Source organism: Nycticebus coucang, chromosome 16 (assembly GCF_027406575.1).
Source record: "Nycticebus coucang isolate mNycCou1 chromosome 16, mNycCou1.pri, whole genome shotgun sequence".
NCBI lineage: Eukaryota > Metazoa > Chordata > Mammalia > Primates > Lorisidae > Nycticebus > Nycticebus coucang.
Genome location: NC_069795.1, coordinates 62807517 through 62828983, shown reverse-complemented (window position 1 = coordinate 62828983; position 21467 = coordinate 62807517). Strand labels below are relative to the sequence as shown.

General features: G+C 38.9%; 1 protein-coding gene across 2 annotated transcripts in view; it reads left to right on the top strand.

Moving 5' to 3' along the window:
• The window catches only part of USF3 (upstream transcription factor family member 3), a 77000-nt gene that overhangs the window by 41728 nt on the left and 13805 nt on the right, over positions 1 to 21467 (top strand). The window contains exons 2-6 of one of the 2 annotated variants that reach the window (XM_053565458.1): positions 6788 to 6912; positions 8530 to 8594; positions 9728 to 9756; positions 12209 to 12291; positions 19138 to 19234. In XM_053565458.1, the coding sequence (XP_053421433.1) occupies positions 8548 to 8594; positions 9728 to 9756; positions 12209 to 12291; positions 19138 to 19234 (256 nt within the window). In that variant the 5' untranslated portion in view covers positions 6788 to 6912; positions 8530 to 8547. Of the gene's footprint in view, positions 1 to 6787; positions 6913 to 8529; positions 8595 to 9727; positions 9757 to 12208; positions 12292 to 19137; positions 19235 to 21467 lie in introns of those variants that run through there. The other variant, XM_053565459.1, reaches the window with a different exon arrangement.

The following is a 21467-nucleotide window of genomic DNA, read 5'->3' as shown; positions in this document are numbered from 1 at the left end:
GCAGGTCTAAGTAGTGACAAATTCCTATAGTATTTGCTTCTCTAGAAAGTCTTTATTTCTACATCATTTATGAAACTTAGTTTTGCAGGGTATAAAATTTTTAGCTGGCAGTTGTTCTGGTTAAGAATACTAAAAATAGGGCCCTAATCCTTTCTGCTTGTAAGGTTTCCACTGAGAAGTCTACTGTTAGCCTGGTGGCTTTTCTTTTGTTAAGTTAGTTGTTTTCTCCTTCATTTTGACATTGGCCAAGTTGATGACTCCATGTTTTGGAGATGTTCTACTTGCTATGAATATTTCTGTTTAATGATCATCTTGTATCGGGATATCTAAATCTCCAGTGATATCAGGGAACTTTTCCTCAATAATTTGCTCAAATAGATTTTTCATGGTTTTTGTTTTTTCTTCTTCTCCCTCAAGGATGCCATAATTTATGTATTGTTTGCTTCACATAGTCCCCTGTTTCTCTGAGTGATTCTTCATTCTTTATTATTTTTCTTTGATTTTTGACTGGGTTATCTTGAGAGTCTTGTCTGTAAGCCTTGGGATTGTTTCTTCTGCTTGAGTTAACCTGTTGTTGGAGCTTTCTGCTATATTTTGAAATTCCCTAAATGGTTCTTTCATTTCTTTAGGTTCTACTGTATCTTTTTTGTTGTTGTTGTTTTCTAGTTCATTGGTGACTTTTTCATTTTTTTATCAATGTCTTGAGATTTTTCTCTTTTTTTGACTTCTTTGTGTTGGTTTTCTCTTCAGTCCCATTCATTTTTGCCATCCATCATTTGACAGTTTCCTTTTGCTGAGATTCATTGCAGTAGATCCATAGTGATTCCTTTGGAGCATTGAACTAGCTTATTTTCTCTTGTTGCCAGAGTTCTTTTGGTTGTTTCTTCTTATCTGACTCCTCTTTTCTCAGTTCAGCATAGATTGATTTGCAGCACACCCGTCCTTCTTGCTGGGAACTCTTTCTTAGCAGGAGAGGTCCCTACACAGTACTTTTGTGACCTGCTCTGGAAGATTGACCCACTAGGGGAGGAGCAGGTACACTGAGAGCCTGTCATGCAGCGGTTCTGCATTGTCCTACTCCCCTGTGATTGTCATAGTCCAAGCTATGGACTGACTGGATGATCAAGTCCAGGACTTGCTGAATGATCTTCCCACAGAACGCTGGGTTGTTCCCCAGGCTGCTGTTGGAAGTTCAGGTTGGGGACTGGGTGAAACCCTCTCCATGGAGGCAAACATTGGGGGAAGATTGCTCTGCTGTGGTCTCCAAGCAGAGGGGATGGTGGTAGCAGGACCAGGCTATATAGGCAATGATTGTGGGTATTTGGGCTGTGGACATTTACTCCAACCAGGTCTATGTGTGATGGTAGCTTGAGGCTAGTGAGTTCCTGGCAAAGCATTGAACCAGGGGGGTGGTTTCCACTAGTTGCTGGTAGGAATTTTACAGGTGGGGCTGCTGAGACTGGTAGAGCTCTCATCTCATGAATGGGAGGGACTGATGGTAGCAGGGAGCTTCAGAGCAGGGTCTGTGAGGCATAGCAGTGGTGCTGAAGCCTCTGGGGGCAGATCAGTGAGGCCTCAGAGCTGGCCCTGTGGGGCTCTATAGCAGCATGGATCTTTAAGGATAGATCCATGTGTGGTCCTGCAGCAGTGCTGGAATCTTGGGTTCAGATCTTCTAGGCCTGGGCCTCAAGGGTGAAGCCACCAGCAGGTTGAACCAGGGCGGTGGGAGCTTTGGTTCTGGGGCTACAGGCTGAAGGCAGCACAAGAGCTGTGTGGGTTGGGCTGCTAGGTTGAATGGTAGAGTGGGGACCATGGAGACTGAGCTACAGGGCAAGTGGCAGCACAAGAACCTTGTGGGCAAAGCTGAGGGGCAAGTGGCAGCATAGGGGTGTCAGGGGTTGTGCCACTGGGTAGTCAGGGCTATCCCCTGCCCAGGTCTCCCAGAAGCAGTCATCATATGGCTTCTGAGGTGGTATTGTAGCACTTGTTTGGCTCAAATTCCCCATAGAAGGGAGGGCTGCTTGGCTCCTAGTCATGGGGCACACCAGAACATCCACTCTGCTCCCTCCCCATGTTGGGGAGGATAATTTAGAGACAGTTGCAACAAAGCTGAGTCCACTTAGACCTGGTGTAGGGGACTAATGTAGCCATTGGCCATGTATAGCTATTTAAGTTGAAATATAAATAACTTAAAATTATATACAATTAAAAGTTTAGCTCTGGGGGCAGCACCTGTGGCTCAGTCGGTAAGGTGCCGGCCCCATATACCGAGGGTGGCGGGTTCAAACCCGGCCCCGGCCAAACTGCAACCAAAAAATAGCCAGGCATTGTGGCAGGCGCCTGTAGTCCCAGCTACTCAGGAGGCTGAGGCAAGAGAATCGCTTAAGCCCAGGAGTTGGAGGTTGCTGTGAGCTGTGTGAGGCCACGGCACTCTACCGAGGGCCATAAAGTGAGACTCTGTCTCTACAAAAAAAAAAAAAGTTTAGCTCTGTGGTTTCACCATATTTCAGGCCCATTTCACTAGTGTCGATTATATTGAGCAGTGCAGATATAGGATATTTCTATTATTACACACGAAGTTCTTTTGGTTAGCTCTGATCTAGCCTGTGTTCTTATTGAGGGCAGACAGGCCTTATACATCTTTATATCTGCAATTCCTAGGACAATGTGTGCACTTACTCTATACTTGAATGACTGAGTCTAGTTCTCTTTTTATTTTACACATGGAGAAACTTAGGTCCTGATAAATAAAAGGATACTACTAGGTGTGGTGGTATGTCACTGTATTCTCAGCTTTTCAGAAATGTGAGGTGGGTAGATTGCTTAAATCAGGAGTTCAAGACCAGCCTGGGCAATATAGTAAGACTCTTGTTCTAAACAATAGATAGATAGATAGATACATAAAATGATACCCAGTTATTGAGTAGCAAATCTAGAATTAGAGCCCAGATTTTCTCATTTTAAATTCACTGGTGGGAGGCATCTGCGGCTCAAAGGAGTAGGGCGCTGGCCCCATATGCCAGAGGTGGCGGGTCCAAACCCAGCCCCGGCCAAAAAAGAAAGAAAATGCACTGGTCCTTCCATATGAACCTTAATTTGTGAGCTCCTCAGCATGTGCTAAGTTTTAGAGGAAGGAGTATTAAAGTAATGTAATACTTCTCAGACTTTAGGGTGCATTAGAATCAACTGGGAGCTTGTTAGAAATGCATATTTTTAGTGGCTCATACCTATAATCCTAGCATTCTGGGAAGCCAAGGAGGGTGTATTGCTTGAGCTCAGGAGTTGGAGACCAGCCTGAGCAAGAATGCAACCCCGTCTCTACTAAAAAGAGAAAAATTAACCAGGTGTTGTGGTGACTACCTATAGTCCCAACTACTTGGGAGACTGAGGCAAGAGGATCACCTGAGCCCAAGAGTTTGAGGTTGCTGTGAGCTATGACACCATAGCACTCTACCCAGGGCAACAGAGTAAGACTCTGTCTCAAAAAAAATAGAAAAAAGAAATCTTTCTAACTGATGGTGTTGGAATAACTAAATATGCCTATGGGGAAAAAAATGAACTGAGACTCCTACTTCTTGCCATATGTAATATGGATTGTTGACCTAAATATAATAGTTTAAACTGTGAACTTTGTAGAGGCAATCATAAAACAATATCTTGGGGATAGATAAAGGTTTTTCTGGATAGGATACAGAGAATAATAATTATAAAAGAAAAAAATTGATATTTTTTTCCACCAATAGATGCAATTAAGAAAATGAATAGGTTCCTCCTGTGTTCAGGCTAATAAAAAGAAAAAGAAAATGAAGAGGCAGGCCACATTTTTTCCCATAATGGGAGAAAACATTTATAAAATATATTTCAGTATTGTAGGTAAAGGACAGGTATCTAGAAGACATAAAGAACTCAGAATAGGGCGACACCTGTGGCTCAAAGGAGTAGGGCGCCGGCCCCATATGCCAGAGGTGGCGGGTTCAAACCCAGCCCTGGCCAAAAACTGCAAAAAAAAAAAAGAACTCAGAATATATAAAAACTGTGTGTAAATCAACAATAAAAAGATAAACAGCCCAATTAACAATTGGCAAAAGATATGAACAAAAGAATATCTATAAGTGGCCTCAATATGCATATAAAAAGTATTCAATATCATTGGTTATCTAGAAAATGCAAATTAAATTATGAGATGCCATCATATACCTACCAGAATGGCTAAAATTAATAGGCTAACAATGGCTTACTTCCTATAGCTCATTGGTTAGGGCACCGGCCACATACACTGGGGCTGGTGGGTTCGAACCTGGCCAGGGCCCGCTAAACAACATTGACAACAACAACAACAAATAGCTGGGTGTTGTGGTGGTTGCCTGTAGTCCCAGCTACTTGGGAGGCTGAGGCAAGAGAATTGCTTAAGCCCAAGAGTTAGAGGTTGCTGTGAGCTGTGACTCTATGGCACTCTACAAAGGGTGATATAGTGAGACTCTGTCTTAAAAAAAAAAAAAAAAACAATAGGCTAACAATAACAAATGTTAGTGAGGATGTGGGACAATCAAAATTGTCCTACCTTGTGGGTCAGAGTGCAAAATGGTACCATATGCTATCATTCTGGAGAAATTGAGATTAACTTTTTTTTTTTTTTTGAGACAAGGTATCACTCTGTTGCAAGGGGTAGAGTTACGTAGTGGTGTCACCATAGCTCACTGCAACCTCAAACTTCTGGGCTCCAGTGATCCTCTTGCTTCAGCCCCTCAAGTAACTGGGACTACAGGCATTCACCAACATGACCAACTAATTTTTCTATGTTTTGTAGAGATGGGGGTCTTACTCTTGCTCAAGCTGGTCATTTTTTTTTTTTTTTTTTTTGAGACAGAGTCTCACTTCGTTGCCCTCAGTAGAGTGCTGTAGCCATCACAGCTCACAGTAACCTCAAACTCTCAGGCTCAAGAGATTCTCTTGCCTCAGCCTGCTGAGTAGCTGGGACTACAGGTACTTGCCACAACACCCAACTATTTTTAGAGATGAGGTCTTGCTCTAGCTCAGGCTGGTCTCGAACTTGAGAGCTCGGGTGATCCACCTGCCTTGGTCTCCCAGAGTGCTCGGATTACGGGCATGAGCCACTGCGCCCAGGTAAGGCCGGTCTTGAACTCCTGAGCTTAAGGGATCCTCCTGTCTTGGCCTCCCAGAGTGCTAAGATTACAGGCATGAGCCATTATATGTGGTTTCAATATTTTTTTTAATGTGGTTTGATATGGTTATTCATAGTTGCATTTGGCGAAGTAGATGATTTTGATTTGCAGTTTTATTCCTTTTTCAGTTAAATTCCTGGCTTTTACCCAAGTGCAATGAATGTGTTTACTTATGTGATAGGCCTCTAGTTCATGTTAGATGATTAGAACTTTTACTTCATGTATCTTAATTATAACATAAAATTATCTAATTATCTACAGATTTTCAAAGTGTTATAGGGAAAAGACTGGAACTAAGGTATTGGTCAGATGTTTGAAATTTCACCAATTAAAGATACCTGCCCATGTTCCCAAATTTTCCTTATAAGAGTCACCTGGGACACTCATTCAATTTTAGCCCCCCCCCCCTTTTTTTTATTGTTTGTGATTCATTGAGGGTACAAAGAGTTAGGTTACACTGATGGCATTTGTTAGGTGAAGTCCTTCTTAGAATTGTGTCCTTCCCCCGTTAGCCCCCTCTCTTTGAGATTGGAATTCCTCCCTGAGAGACTGATTCACTTGGTCTGGGTTGGGCAAGAATTTGTATTTTTAAACAAATGTTTCTGGGTAATTCTCATCATCAGGGGTGTTTGGGAAACATTGCCCTAAAGTAGAGATAAGTTTTTCAAAGTTTTTGTACTAGAAAAAGAAAAGAAAAATGACCCAAGGAGCTTGTTGAAAATCCAAATTCCTGGGCTCTTCCCAGACTTCTCACTTGTTCAGTCTGGAATGAAGGAAGGATAATTTTATATTATTACTTATTTTCCTATTGTTAAAATTTCAATAGATTTAGGAGGTACAAGTAGTTTTTTGATGCCTGAAAGAATTGTACAGTGCTGAAGTTGGGCCTTTCAGTATACCTGTGATGTGAATGGTGCACATTGTACCCAATGGGTAATTTTTAATTCCTCACCACCTCCCAGCCTTTCCCCTCCTGAGTCTCCAAAGTCTATTATACCATGTATTACCAAAATTGAAGGAAAAATAATTTTAGAATTGAAAACATATCTGGGTGGATGAGTTGGAGTAATCAGTGAGCAATGAGTATGCTTAAGAGAAAGGAGGGAATCATCTTTAGGGAACTGGGGCATGGGTAACCAACTAGAAAGTGACTTTTGAAAGCAACTGCATTTATTGTCTTTTCCTTTTTTTTCCTTTTGAGACAGAGTCTCACTTTGTCATCTTTGGTAGAGTGCTATGGCATCATTAGCTCACAACAACCTCAAACTCCTGGGCTTAAGCGCTTCTCGTTGCCTCCGCCTTCCAAGTAGCTGAGACTACATGTGCCCACCTGGCTATTTTTAGAGACGAGGTCTCCCTGTGCCTCAGACTGGTCTCGAACCTGTGAGCTCAGGTAATCCACCGCCTTGGCCTCCCAAGTGCTAGGATTATAGATGTGAGCCACTGTGCCCGGCCTTCCATTTGTTTTGAAGTGATGAGGAGGCCATCCTACATACCGCTAAAAATCTGCCTACCTGCTACAGGTTGTCAGCCCTTGTTCAATGTGCTGCTTGCTAATGGGTATGTAGTGACTATAAACATTCATTGCTTTTTCTCTCCTGTAGTAAGAAGAAAATATAACCTCTAAACCATCTTCCGGCAGAAGATGGTAGATTTGGATCAGAAACAGGAGGCATTGGAAGCCAGGAATCAAAAGTGAAGAAACTCTGCAAGCCCTTGGCTGAGAAAGGTGACAGGAATTGTTTATTTATTTAATGACATGTCCTGCATCATTATTATATGGACACTGAATGTGAGTCCATTGCTTTTAGCCAGTAGGTGCCTTCATTAGTGTTAGTGAGAAGGTGGAATAGAAATAAGTTGCTGGAAATGGGCCTTGACCACACATTTCTCCATAGGCTGCTTTCTCCACAGGCTGCTTGAGTTAGTGCTTGCTGTAATCCCTTTGCCTGCATTCACTTCCACATATTTCCCAGGACATTTCCCCCTCCTTTCTAGGGCTAAGGGTAACCTGAAATACCTTATTAAAACCTATAGCTAACGTTCATTAAGTTCTTGCCACAGCCGGGCACTGTAGTACTGTGTTGTCCCTGCACATAATTTCACTTCCTTCTCAAACAACCCAATACTGTAGATATTGCTATTATGGTCTGTGCTGTAGACGAACCATCTGAGGTTCTGAGAGGTTATAGAATTTGCCTGACATGTAGAAAATGTCAGAACCATAGCCAGGCGTTGTGGGAGGCGCCTGTAGTCCCAGCTACTCGGGAGGCTGAGGCAGGAGAATCGCCTAAGCCCAGAAGTTGGAGGTTGCTGTGAGCTGTGTGATGCCACGGCATTCTACCGAGGGCCATAAAGTGAAACTCTGTCTCTACAAAAAAAAAAAAAAAAAAATGTCAGAACCAGATTTTAAACTCATGCTTTCTGACTTCGGATTCCATACTTGTGCCTTCTTTCTCTCGAGAGAAAAAATTGGGAAACCATGCTTGTACCTCCTACTGTACCAGACCAGGTATTCCAACTTAGTAGACTTCTTTTTGAAAGATTGTAAGTCCTAGGGATTTAAAAGCATTACAGTTTTCATTATGAAATTTTTGAAAATCAGAGATGAGAAAGAAATTGCCTATATAACATTGTTGACCTTAGATAACTACCATTAATGTATTAATGTGTTTGCTTTCAGGATTTTTCCATATAATGTGTATATTTCCCAAAAGTACATACATTTTTTTCATATCCTGACCTTTTAAATACAAATAGGATTTTCATGCGAAGATTTTAATGATTCTCAAAGGATAACATGAGCCTTCTAGTAGTTTGAAGTTAAAGAAATACCAATACATGAGTGAATAAATGAATGCTTTTTCTTCACGTATGGAATATTATTACATGTTTTACACTTGTCATCTCTGGTTATTTTTCTGTGTTCAGAGAGGGGGAACCATTGTTCTAGTTCAAATTTTGTAGAACACTTCAGTATCATGAACAAAGAACACACTTTCCCAGGTCAAGTATGTTCTACCTGTTTTTCCAGGTCTTGCTCAAATTTACATTCCCTTTGAACTTTTCTTGATTTTCAGGCCTGCAGTGATCTTTCTCTGCCCCAATCTTCTTAAGCTCTTTCTGGCTATACCTCATATTTCACATTCACCATGTTCTATGTTTGCTAGTTATAATATTTTTGTCCTATTTTCTTATACTTCTTTCTCTCCCCACCCCTAATCCAGTGCTTTATCAATGTCATATTTTTTTGCATTTTGGTATTCAAATCAAATTGCTATTGATCAATTTTTCTAAGATTCTAGAATGACTTAACTTCTTGATGTGACTTTCCATCTTTTTATAGGTTCCTATCACTGTAACCATGCCAGAAATGACAGAGAATGAGACTCCTACAAAAAAGCAGCATAGGTATGTATGCATAGTACAAAATTAATGTATTCTGGGAAAATAAGAAACATAATTAGTTCCTATTTTGCTAAATATGTCATCCTTAGGGAACATTCATGTGTATGCCTAGAAAATGATTACTCTTCAGAAATATGTGTGGATAAATATAAAAAGATTTACTGGAAGGGGTATGAGGCTAAGATTTACCTGTCCTCCTTATTCTGCTAGCAATATAACAAGTAAAAATGACGATCAGTAATTTAATTATTTGGTTTTTCCAAATCTAGGCTAAATGTTTAGTTTTTTATGACAGTTTTACTTATATTATGGTATTAGTTTTGGATATCCTAAGTTCATTTAGGCTGTAGTCAGTTTGAATGGACATTTTGTGACATCGCAATCCATTAATACCAATATGCATATCAGCACAGTATTACTACTTGTTCTTTGTATAAACTCTCTTCCAGCATTTTGGGTACTGTTTCTGCTTAGATTTGCACAGCCAATGCTTTTGCTAATATTAAAATCACTATTCTCTTTTCTTATCAAATAGCTATTAGAGAATGCCAATGTATTGGGTAATTATGCATGACAGGGAAAATCAATGTTTTTAGTACACTTGCTTTCATGAAAATTTAAGAATTTATACAGTCTAAGGTACACAAATGTACAGGAGAGTTCAAATGCCCACTTTCAGGGAATGGGTGCTGTTTGCTGCCAGATTTTTCTCCCTGGAGATTACAAAGCTACTCTCTGCTGTTGCTTTTCTCTCCTATACACCCACATCCAGGACAAACATCCGAAGTCACCTACTTGGCATATCACTTTATGAACTTACTAGCAGTTAAATTACTTTGCCAAATAATGTAGAGTTTCAGTGACTGCTTCACTTCCTAACCTACAACTCTAGGTGTGGAAGAATAGAGAGTTGTAGTTACTTCCAGAAGTTGTGATTTCTAAATTTATATTGTGGTACCTGCTTTTAAATTTTTATACCATAATATGTATTAAGAAAATTTTTCTTCAGATGATTTCTTATTGATGTAACATGTACCAATTTGTAACATTCATTTTTATGATTCTCAAAATATAAAGTGGTGAGCATGCTTTCCCATTATTTTTGTGCTACCTTTTATCTACACTTTTTCTTTCAGGAAGAAAAACCGGGAGACACACAATGCAGGTAGAAACAACAATTTAAATTTTACTTGTTAGCATTTTTTAAAAATTCAAAATGAAATTATTCTGCAGTTGACTATATAAGTTTTATGTTATAAGCATAGAACCATTATTTGTTATGTTTTAGGAAAATGTTTCTTTATCGTTTTTGACAGATTATTCCCCGAGTCTCATGAAAATAAATGGCTTGTTTGCTTATCAACTTCTGATTTGTAGTCTATGTAGATAATAAGAGATTAATACATTTATGGAGCGAGTGTTTTACGTGATTTCACCACCATAGTAGTCCAGATCTATTACTCCTAAATAGAATGAAGGATATGTGTCTTTGCAGAAATTCCAGAGGGGGCTGGCTGCATCCGGTGTAGGTAGGAGGTGAACAGCAGGTCTTAAGTTGTGGAGTTCTTGAGAATAGGAAGAAATGTAGGAAATAAATATTTGATTTTATCTCTAGTACTGAAAATATAGGTTAAAAGCAAATAAACATATATAGAAATAATTGTACATGCATTTTTAATTTGGCACATGGTTTAACATTTTATTTTCCATCAAGAACTACATTCAGATCTAAAATATTACTTTAGATATTAATTTCTATAGCTCTATAAATGATATCTTCCTTTCCCTAAGGAAAAGGTCCTTGGAAAAATTTTATTTATAAACAGATGTGTTGGCTGGCTCGTGCCTATAATCCTAGCACTCTGGGAGGCTGAGGCCGATGGATAGTTTCAGCTCATGGGTTCAAGACCAGCCTGAACAAAAAGCGAGACCTCATCTCTACTAAAAATAGAAAAACTGAGGCAAAAGGATCATTTGAGCCCAGGAGTTGGAGGTTGATGTGAGCTATGATGTCATGATACTCTACCCAGGGCAACAGCTTGAGACTCTGTCTCAAAAAAAAAAAATAATAATAATAAAATAAAAAATAACATAATAAAGAAATAAAATAAACTGATGTATTGAATGCTGGTGGGATTTGATGTTTTCCAGAATGAGGAATTTATTGCCTTAGAGACTTATTTATCACTAGGGGTAAAAAGCTGACTTGTTTTTTTATCCTCTACACATTAAAAAATCTGTTCTTACATGGAACTCTACGCAGGGCAACTGAGTCAGACTCTGTATCAAGAAAAAAAAAAATCTGCTCTTAGATAACACATGTTATTATTATTCAGAGGAAAGGTAAGCCACAGTTTGTTGCTTTGCTTTCCTTGCATGTATAAATGTGACCTTTTTTGGCAGAGTGCTAAATCTTTTTTATTAGGATCACCCATCACATGGTGCCATAGGTATGTCCTTACCATAACTTACTAACAGACTAATTAGGTGTCATTAAAAAGGTTGCCTTTATTACTAGATCATGAAGCAAAAAGTATACATTTTACAAAGCAGTTCTGCTCATGCTGTAATCTGAAAGATCATTTTTTTAGAAACACTGTGATCCTTTGTTAAAAAGGAATGTTTTAGAAAATTTACCTTTTTTTTTTTTCCCCGGGACAGAGTCTCACTCTAACCTCAGGCTAGAGTGCCCTGGCATAAGCCTAGCTCACAGCAACGTCAAACTCCTGGGTTTAAGCCATTCTCCTGCCTCAGCCTCCAAAAGCTGGGACTTCAGGTACCTGCCATAACACCTGGCTAGTTTTTTTATTTTGACTAGAGATGGGGTTTCACTCTTGTTCAGGCTGGTTCCTTGGCCTTCCAAGAATGCTAGGATTACAGGTGTGAGCCACTGGGCCTGGCCTAGAAAACTTTCTAACAGAAAATAGATAAGACCCTTGTCTTATAGAAATTATTTATATAATCTCTTGTATCCTTTTATCCCTTCTAAAGTTGTGGCACTTAAGCCTGGAACATTTCGCAGTTGATTGAGAAGTTGTCAAGTATCCAATTTCATAGATGGGAAAGATCCTATGTGGCCAAAGTGGAGAGTCCATATCCTATAGAGAAAACCAACCAATGCCTTTTCTTGTCTATTTTAAGTCATAACTAAAAGCTGATTTCAATTCCATAAAGTCCTTCTAGTCATCCTAAAAGTGTTTTAACGTTCTTTAATCTCCCTAGGTAGGTCTCATTTGTCCATTTGCCATAAACAGGTAGCTTTTTAATAGTTCAGCTTGTTAGTAGGTTCTTTAAATCTGGCTATCATTAAAATCTCTAGTAAATACTTAAACTATAATAAAATGATGGCCGAATGCAATGTTAGTAATTCTTGTTTGTTTATAATTTGAATTTAATTATTATCAATAGTATTGTTTAAAATACTAATACACGTATTTGCCTATATTGCTATGTATAACACTAGACTTAAAATATAACATTTTTAGAAATCTCATTTACTTGTTATAGTTATTTGTCTTTAGATAATGTTGGATACCTAAAATTTTTTTACCAAGAGAGAATGGGGCATTTTGGCAGAGTAGTATAAGGTTTGATAAATGGATTTTCCCCCTATCTAGTGGAGAGGCACAGAAAGAAGAAAATCAATGCTGGGATAAACAGAATAGGAGAGCTGATCCCATGTTCTCCTGCCCTGAAGCAGGTAAGAAGTCCATTCATACTTTTATTCATTAGTTGTGAACAGACAATCTCTAAGTTGTTTTGGTACTTAAAATGATTACTTTTGTTTCCTGCCATTTATGGTTTTTTTGCAGTTACTAATTGCCTCATTTATCATTTGCTTCATTTTCTGTTTTCTTCTTCTTCATTTTTGAGACACTGTTGCCCAGGCGAAAGTGCTGTGGCATCAACCTCTAGCTTACAGCAACCTCAAACTCCTAGGCTTAAGCAATCCCCCTCCCTCAGCCTCTTGAGTAGTTGGGACTACAGGCACCCACCAAAATCCCCAGCTAATTTTTCTATTTTTATTAGACATGGGGTCTCACTCTTGCTCAGGCCGGGCTTGAACCCTGGGCTTAAGAGATCTTCCCACCCTGGGCTTAAGAGATCTTCCCACCTTGGCCTCCCAGAGTGCTAGGATTACAGGCATTAGCTACCATGCCTGGCCTGCTTCATTTTCTATATACTTGTTTTAATTTTTCCCATGTTTCCAATAATCTCTAGTACAGTTTTTGTTTTTTTGAGAAGAGTCTCACTTTGTTGCCCCCGGTAGAGTGCCGTGGCATTGTTGTTCATAGCAACCTCAAACTCTTAGGCTCAAGTGATTCTTTTGCCTCAGCTTCCCAAGAGCTGGGACTACATGCACCTGCCACAACGCCTGGCTGTTTTTAGAGGTGGGAGGGGGGGTCTCACTCTTGCTCAGGCTGGTCTCGAACTGGTGAGCTCAGGCAATCCACTAGCCTCAGCCTCCCAGAGTGCTAGGATTACCAGTGTGAGCCACCGCACCTGACCTCTAGTTCTATATGGTTAAATGTGCCATGTAATTTCTAGACTCTTAAATTGAGTTTTCTCTTCAATTGCTAAATTAATCCCAGGATTATGTTTATATATATGCCACTTTATTTATCAGACATTTCTTTATTTGCTTTAAATTCTTAACTAGAATCTTCCAAGGATAACTTCTTTAATTTATTCTGTGTACCCTATCAACCTCATCTAGTACTTAAAATCTCAGCTTCAAGTGTGAAGGTTTTCCCGAATGAAGATAGCTTTTTATTTTTTTTCATAATGAGGATAAAGCACACTCGCTGAAAACAAAACAAAAGAAAAAAATTGAAACAATATAGAAGACATAAAAACATTTAAAAAATAAATTTTAAGGCTGGATATGGTAGCTCACTCCTATAATCCTAGCTCTCTGGAAGGCCATGCCAAGCGTGTGGCAGGTGCCTATAGTCCCGGCTACTCAGGAGCCTGAGGCAAAAGGACCGCTTGAACCCAAGAATTTGAAGTTGCTTGTGAGCTGTAATGCCATGGTACTCTACCAAGGAAAACAAAGTGAGACAGTTTCTCAAAAAAAAAAAAATAAATAAATAAATAAATATTTTTTTTTGTTATTTATTATTCCCAAGTCATAACCACTCTCAGTGTTGTTGCACATCTTTTCAGGAGTTGCTTTAAGAATCTTCATGTGTGTGTGTGTGAGTGTGTATAATATGAAGGATATATATACATGGATATACTATATACTGGATATGCATATCCAGTGCTGTTTTATAACCTGATTGTCGCTTTCACTCGTACACAGTGAACATTTGGTTGTAGATTCTACTCCTCATATAGCTTATTTTTTTTAATGGTTATCTAATATGTATTCCAGTGTAATGAGATATCATAATTTGTAATAATCTTTTTTGTTAATTTTTGATTAATATATGCAAAAATTAATATTGCACATAGCAAATAGCACAAAAAAGCTAGAACAACAAACATTAATCTCCTACCTGCTTGCCAGAGGCAACATTCTCCACTGTTTCTTTTGATTTTTTTACTGTTAATTTCTAAATAACATTCTTATGTTGCTATATCGTAATTTTTCCATTTTATTATTTATTTATTATGATCATTGTCATGATCATAGCTCACCGTAACCTTGAATTCCTGTGTTCAAGCTATCTGCTGCAGTCTCCTGAGCAGCAACAGGCATTTACCACCATACCTGGCTAATTTTTATTCTATTTTTTTTTTTTTTTTTTGAGATAGAATCTCACTGTTACCCTGGGTAAGTGCCATAGCATCATGGTAGCTCACAGCAACCTCAAACTCTTGGGCTCAAGAGATCCTTCTCCCTCAGCCTCCAGGGTAGCTGGTACTATAGGCACCTGCCATGATGCCTGGCTAGTTTTTCTGTTTTTAGTAGAGACTGGTCTTGCTCTTGCTTAGGCTGGTCTTGAACTCCTGAGCTCAAGCAGTCCAGCTGCCTCAGCCTTGCAGAGTGCTAGGATTACAGGTGTGAGGCACTACGCCTGGCCTAATTTTTATACTTTTGAATATTTTTGTTAAAGATGTGGTCTTGCCCTCTTGCTCAGGCTGCTCTCAAACTCCTGGCCTCAAGTGATTTTCCTGCCTTGGTCTCCTGAAGTTCTGGAATTACAGTGGCCACTATGCCCACTTTTAAAAATGTACTTTTTGTTTCCTAAGACAATGGCGATTTTTCCATTTTAGATATTATCTACCAATTTCCTATTATGCTTTTCTCCTGACTTCCCCTTCTCTGATCCTTCCAATACAATTCTATCACAGCTTTTGGTTAAAATTGGCATTCAATTTTTATGTTGTTAAGGTTCTGTAAATATTGTTCATGGTTAAACCAAAGAGTATACTATATTATTTCATTTGTAACTTTTGGGTTTTGGGGGTAAATAATTGCCATATAGTTTTTCATTTGCTTAATTTTCTATATACTTATCTTTAATTTTTCCCACATTTTCAACAGTCTCTTAGTGCAGTTTTCTATGTGGCTAAATGTACCGTGTAGTTTCCATTTTCCCTTTGAGACTTTACTTCTGAGAACTTCTGTCCTTTCAATCTCGGCTGCTTGGTCTCTTCTGACTCTTCTGTTTTTAATTTCAGCTTTCCTATCTTTAATTTCCAAGAGTCTTTTTTTCTTATTCTCTGTTTGTGACTCTTCATACCATATGTTTATGGATATAATCTTCTCATCTTTGATTGTTATTTAGATTTTTCCTAAAGTTTTCTTCAATTTTCTGTTTTTGTTTCCTCTGATTCCCCCCCCACCCCCCTTTTGTTGTGATATTTTTGTCTTCCTTTTTGGAGGCTTTCCTTACATGTTTAGTGATGTGGCTGTTTCTTCATACTTGAGAATGAGGCTTTAAAAAGATAATTGAATAGCCTTAGCTCTTGGTGGCTCTCAGTGTTGCAGGATTAGATGGTTTGCTGGTTTTGTTAAGGAACTTAAAAATATCAGAATTTATAGTTTTTTTCTTTTGAGGGGTAAATAAATTTTTTTCCAGAGAAGAATCTATCCATCTCCTATCTCAGAATAGGGATGGTGGGAACAGGAGTAGAAGCCTGCTTGCCGTTATTCTGGGGGCTGATCAGGGATGGGGGCTAAAGAGTCTCATGTTTTAGTAGTTAAGAGTTTTACTCGACTCCCTGTGTTTACTGGACTCCCTGTTTTCATTCAGGAGTCTTATTTTGTCTACTTTTATGCCAGTTCTTCCTGAAGCTGGAAGTCTCTGGTTCAGATTTCACGGAAAATAAATGTCTCCCCTGCAGTTGGAACAGGAAAGGAAAATCATCCAGCTGCATAGGATATGTACTGTGTTGCATTATCCTATGGTGGTTCTTATCATTGCTTTATTAAGAGTCTTTCAACTAGTCCCCTCAATTTTAACCTCATACGTCACCCCACCTGCTCTAGTTGCTGGTGCTTCGCAGCATTAGCACCCTTACACTTCAGTTTCTTTTCACTCTCCCCTACAGAGTGGACTTAGACTTCCATAAATGTGTTTTTCATCCTTTTAAAAATGTACTTTTTTTCCCCTAACACAGCAGCACACTATGTCTTCTGATTTGTGTTTTTGCCCAATAAAATCTTATTTTTCTGCTCTTGGCTTTGTTTCTCCAAGTTTCCCTGAAGAAAGAAAACCCTAACCATTTCACTGCCTGGTGTCCTAGAATGAGTGAAGGAGTCTGTATGTGGCTCGCAGAGCAGAACGGCCTAAGACTTTCTTCCTATTTTTATGTGTTCTGCCTGTCTCCAGTAGAGGGGCGGGTGGCTGGACATCATCAGTCTCTGCCTTTGTTTAGATTCTTATTTTAGAAAATGACAGTATTTTTTTTTTCTCTTAAAAGTAAAGTGTTTACTGGGTTTATGTATTAGGTCTTTGTTGGGACTCAGTGTAAGGAACCCAGAACTATAACTTGGTTAATAAGGTGCTAAATCACAGTGATTTCTAGATGGATAGTGCTACCTGCAGAGTACTGAAGATATTTAATAATAAAGATACTGGAGTAGAAGTTAAATAGTCACTGTAACATTTTTAATAGTTAGAGAATAAAAACCAGAATGATTGTTAAGTGACTTTAATATTTATCAATAATAAAATGGCAGGGGCAGGCATGGTGTCTCACACCTGTAATCCTAGCACTCTGTGCTAGGAGCGGGTGGGTTACCTGAACTTAGGAGTTCAGACCAGCCTGAGCAAGAGTAAGATCTTGTCTCTAAAAAATAGACATTGTGGCAGACAACTGTAGTCCCAGCTACCTGGGGGGCTGAGGCAAGAGGATCACTTGAACCCAAAAGTTTGAGATTGCTGTGAGCTATGATGCCATGGCACTCAACCCGAGGGTACAACCTCTGTCTCAAAAAAAAAAAAAGGCAAATAAAATAAATATAGTCATTAAAAATAATAAGATAGAGGGCAGCACCTGTAGCTCAAAGGAGTAGGGCACCAGCCCCATATGTTAGAGGTGATGGTATCAAACCCAGCCACGGCCAAAAACTGCAAAATAATAATAATAATAATATAGATATCTAAATGCTGTGTGGAAGTATCTCTAAGATATATTTTAAATTTAAAAAATGCAACATTTTGTTTATAGCATCCTTTTCTCTATCTTTTTTCTTTTTTTTTTTTTTTAAGATCTATATACGCATGGATTAACCTAGGGCATTTCTGGAAGGATATGCAAGTCACTTTATGGTGGTTACCTCTGGAACAGGGTCTGGAGAACTAAAGCAAAAAAGAATAGTACTTTTTGGCATATAGTCCTTAACAAAATTTATATATTTTTGCCATATGGATATGGTTTTGATTTAAAAAATTGTTGATTCATATAATCATAAAATACAATCTTTCTGAAAAAAGCTTAGGAGTAGACTATACTGGAGTAGACTATATTGCACCAAATGCAATCAAGTAACATTTCTTTCTTGACTTATATTTAGAATAATTTGTAGTTGGGGTGAACAGAGCAAAGAATAGCATGAAAATTCAAAATCTTGACATGGGCTCAGTGCCCATAGCTCAGTGGCTCAGGCACCAACCACATACACTGGGGCTGGCAGGTTTGAACGTGGCCCAGGCCTGCTAAACAACAACAACAAAAAAATACCTGAGTGTTGTGGTGGGTGCCTGTAGTCCCAGATACTGGGGAGGCTGAGGCAAGAGAATTGCTTAAGCCCAAGAGCTTGAGGTTGCTGTGAGCTGTGACGCCATGGCATGCTACCAAGGGTGACAAAATGAGACTCTGTCTCGAAAACAAAACAAAAAAACCCAAAATCTTTACATGGTCTTAAAGGCCCTCTCAGCCTCTTCCACCAGTCTTTCCCTGTATACTTCACTTTAGCACCACTCATCTCCTTATGTTCCTCAAAAATTCCATTCCCTGTCTGAGGCTCTATGCCTTTCTAATCTTTATATGTGGAGCCTCTTTCTTCAGATATCCACGGGGCATGCTTCCTTTTACTTCCTTTACTTTTTGCTGAGGGTCCTTTTCTTAGCTTCCATATTAAAAAACACTGTAGCAGGCTCGGAGCCTGTAGCACAGTGGTTATGACGCCGGCCACATGCACCGAGGCTGGCGGGTTCGAACTCAGCCTGGGCCAGCTAAACAACGACAGCTGCAACAACAACAACAAAATAGCCGGGTGTTGTGGTGGGCACCTGTAGTCCCATTTACTTGGGAGGCTGAGACAAGAGAATCGCTTAAGCCCAGGAGTTGGAGGTTGCTGTGAAATGTGACGCCACGGTACTCTACTAAGGGTGACATAGTGAGACTTTGTCTCCAAAAAAAACCCAAAAAACAAAAACAAAAACAAAACACTGTAGCAGAGTGTCTAAGTTTAGGCCGCTATAACAGAAATACAATAAACTGGGTGAATTAAATAACAGAAATGTATTTCATGGTTCTGGAGGCTGGAAAGTCTAAGATCGAGGCACCAGCCCTCTGTTCTTAGTGAGGGCCTCCTTCCTGGTTATGTCCTAGTGTGGTGGAGAGAGATCATTCTTGTCTCTTCTTGTAAGGGCACAAATCCAATCATGAGCACTCCACCATCATGACCTAATTACCTCCCAAAGGCCCTACTTCCAAATATGATCACATTGGGGATACAGTTTTCAATATATGATTTTTAATGGGAAACAAACATTCAGTCCATTGTGCAGAGTAACCTCCATCATCAGTGTAACCCCCTCCTTACCCTGCTTTATTTTCTTCATTTATGTATGCACATGTAATCTTATCACCAACTGATTTTTTCATATCTGTGTGTGTATTTTTCAAGGGCCGAGACTTTGTCTGTTTTACTATTACATCCCTAGTGCCTAGAATAGAGCCTGACACATAGGAAATGCCCAGTAAATATTTAATAAATTAAAAATGAACAGCAGAAGCTTTTAAATATGGTACCTGTTTTAAATATTGAAAAGACACATACATGATACAGACAAAGCTTTATATTTCTTCTGGCAAGTTTCTTGCCCATCAGTGAAACTTTTAAATGGTTAATTTTCTTTGGCAGAGCAAGAATATGATCCTGGACCAAGCCTTTAAATATATAACAGAATTGAAAAGGCAAAATGATGAACTCTTGCTTAATGGAGGAAACAATGAACAAGGTAAGGATTTGTAAATTCTTACTTTTGTTGTTTTTTAAATGGTTAGGCCTTTATATCTCAGTAAAACTTACATTAGGATATAGAAGCCTATTTTTCCCCCAAAACATTATTAAGACCTTGCATTCAATGGGTCTGGAAGAATAGTGCGACAAATACTTTGATTTTATTTTAACTCTTTTCTTTCCTCTGTGAGCAAGTCTAATCTTGCAGGTACACATAATTTTGATTTTGGATTTTTTTGAGGAATTCATATTTGCCTAACTCATGATACTGAGAATATTCTATCTATTCTATCTTCTTTATTCCAGTTTGATCCTGCAGCTAGAGAGAGTTCTATTTAGTGTAACTTAAAAACAAGATTAGGATATACTTGTGCCAACACTTAACTCTGTATTAACTAAAAAGGCTAAAACAGTCAGTTTATAGTTGTTTATGTTGTGTGTAATGTGTACTTCAAACTGCCTGATCATTTAATGATATTTGACTTTTAGATAAAGGTGACTTTTTAAATGTTGTCTAGTGAGTTCTCTTTTCCCACCAGTTTTGGAGAACAAATTTCCTTATAACAGCTGAAAAGAAAAATATCCCAGGCAAGCGTAAAGCTCAGGGTAGAAGGCCAGTTTGAATTGTCTTTTGTTTATGGCTCTGACAAGGGCATCAGTAGGCTACCATAAAAGGAGAGAAAAAAGGTTAAAATTTGCTGAGGAAGGGACAGTGCTGGGCTGTGTTTATTGTGATGGGGGGAAGGATATTGGAAATCATGTTCAGGAAGTCAGCATTCAGAATTCTGTTGTTTATTGAAATAGCCACTTACCCCTCACCTAAGTCAGCTGTCTTTTATCATCCAGGTCCTTTTTTGCAATCCTGTCAGATGGTTAGATACTCTGCTCTTCAGAGGCACTCTGCAAATGAGTAGATTTTTCTAATGAAGGCGGCTTTGATTTTCACAACCCAGAGGCTGAAAAGGGAAACTATTGAAAAATACAAGTTGTGTGGGACTCATAGAACGCTAACTAGCTAGGCTAGGAGGGTTAGGGGCAGCACCTGAAACAGCTTAAATCTAGTTATTTTTCATCTGTGTCATGATTGTTATTTCCCTGGTTCTTTTTTTGTGCATCTGCACTATCTGCTCTATCCTCTTTTTTCCTCCTAGCAGCTTCCTCTGCATACTCCTTGTTCACATGCCCAGGAATCGAAGCAGTGGCCTCAGAGTCTACCTGGGTTTGAGTCTCTGCTTCATTTACTCATTCAGTACCCTTTGGCCAGTTACTTAACCTCTCTAAGTCTCCATTTCCAAAAACAATCTTAAATGAGAATGACTTAGTGTCTACTTGGGTGAGTTTAGGAAAATTATGTAACTACTCTGACTCCATTTCTCATATCTAAAAATGGTAATAATAATAGTTCCCATCTTAGGGTTCTTATTGGGATTAAAAAAGATAATACAAGTAAAGCACTTAAACTAAAGTCTAGCACACGGTAAATGCTTGATAAACATTAGCTGTCATGATCATCGTTATTTTTGTTATTATTAAATGAGGCAATGAATGAAAAGAGCTAAGCAGTAAATGTGCAATAAGTGAGAACATTGGTCACTGTTACTTGGTCCATAATGTCCATCATATTGGCATCTTTCTTTTGTCCTTTAGTTTAAATATCTGGGAAAATAATCTGCTAGTCTCAGCTCATCCTTGTTGGAATGGAACTTTTCATTTCTGGCTACCTCACAGGACATTATCCTTGAGGTTTGGCTGCTTTTGGTGGGGAATGGATTAGAATACCTACCACTCTGCCCAGAAGATGCACAATACCTGCAGCCAAGTCTGCCTCATTGGTAAGGCCCATTTGTGGCTGAAGCTGTCTCCCTTCGAAAGGAGGAGGACCATGACAGACGGCTCCACTGCTCAGTAGCATATCTGTGTTGGTCCTGCCACAGCAGAGGCAGCTTTCTTTGCTGCTCTACCACTGTGCTTCTTATGTGTTCTTGTTTCTTTCACTCTCTTGGTCTCGAAGGGTAAAATAGAAACTAAAGGTATTTATAAAAGAGACTATTACTGCCACAAGTAACATTAGCTGTTGCAGCGTTTAAAAGGTTTTATATTGATATTCATTTATTTTCCTAGCATGTTATGATATCAATATGTCTTTTTTTTTTTTTTTTTTTGAGACAGAGTCTCACTGTGTTACTCTCCATAGAGTGATGTGGCATCACAGCTCACAGCAACCTCCAACT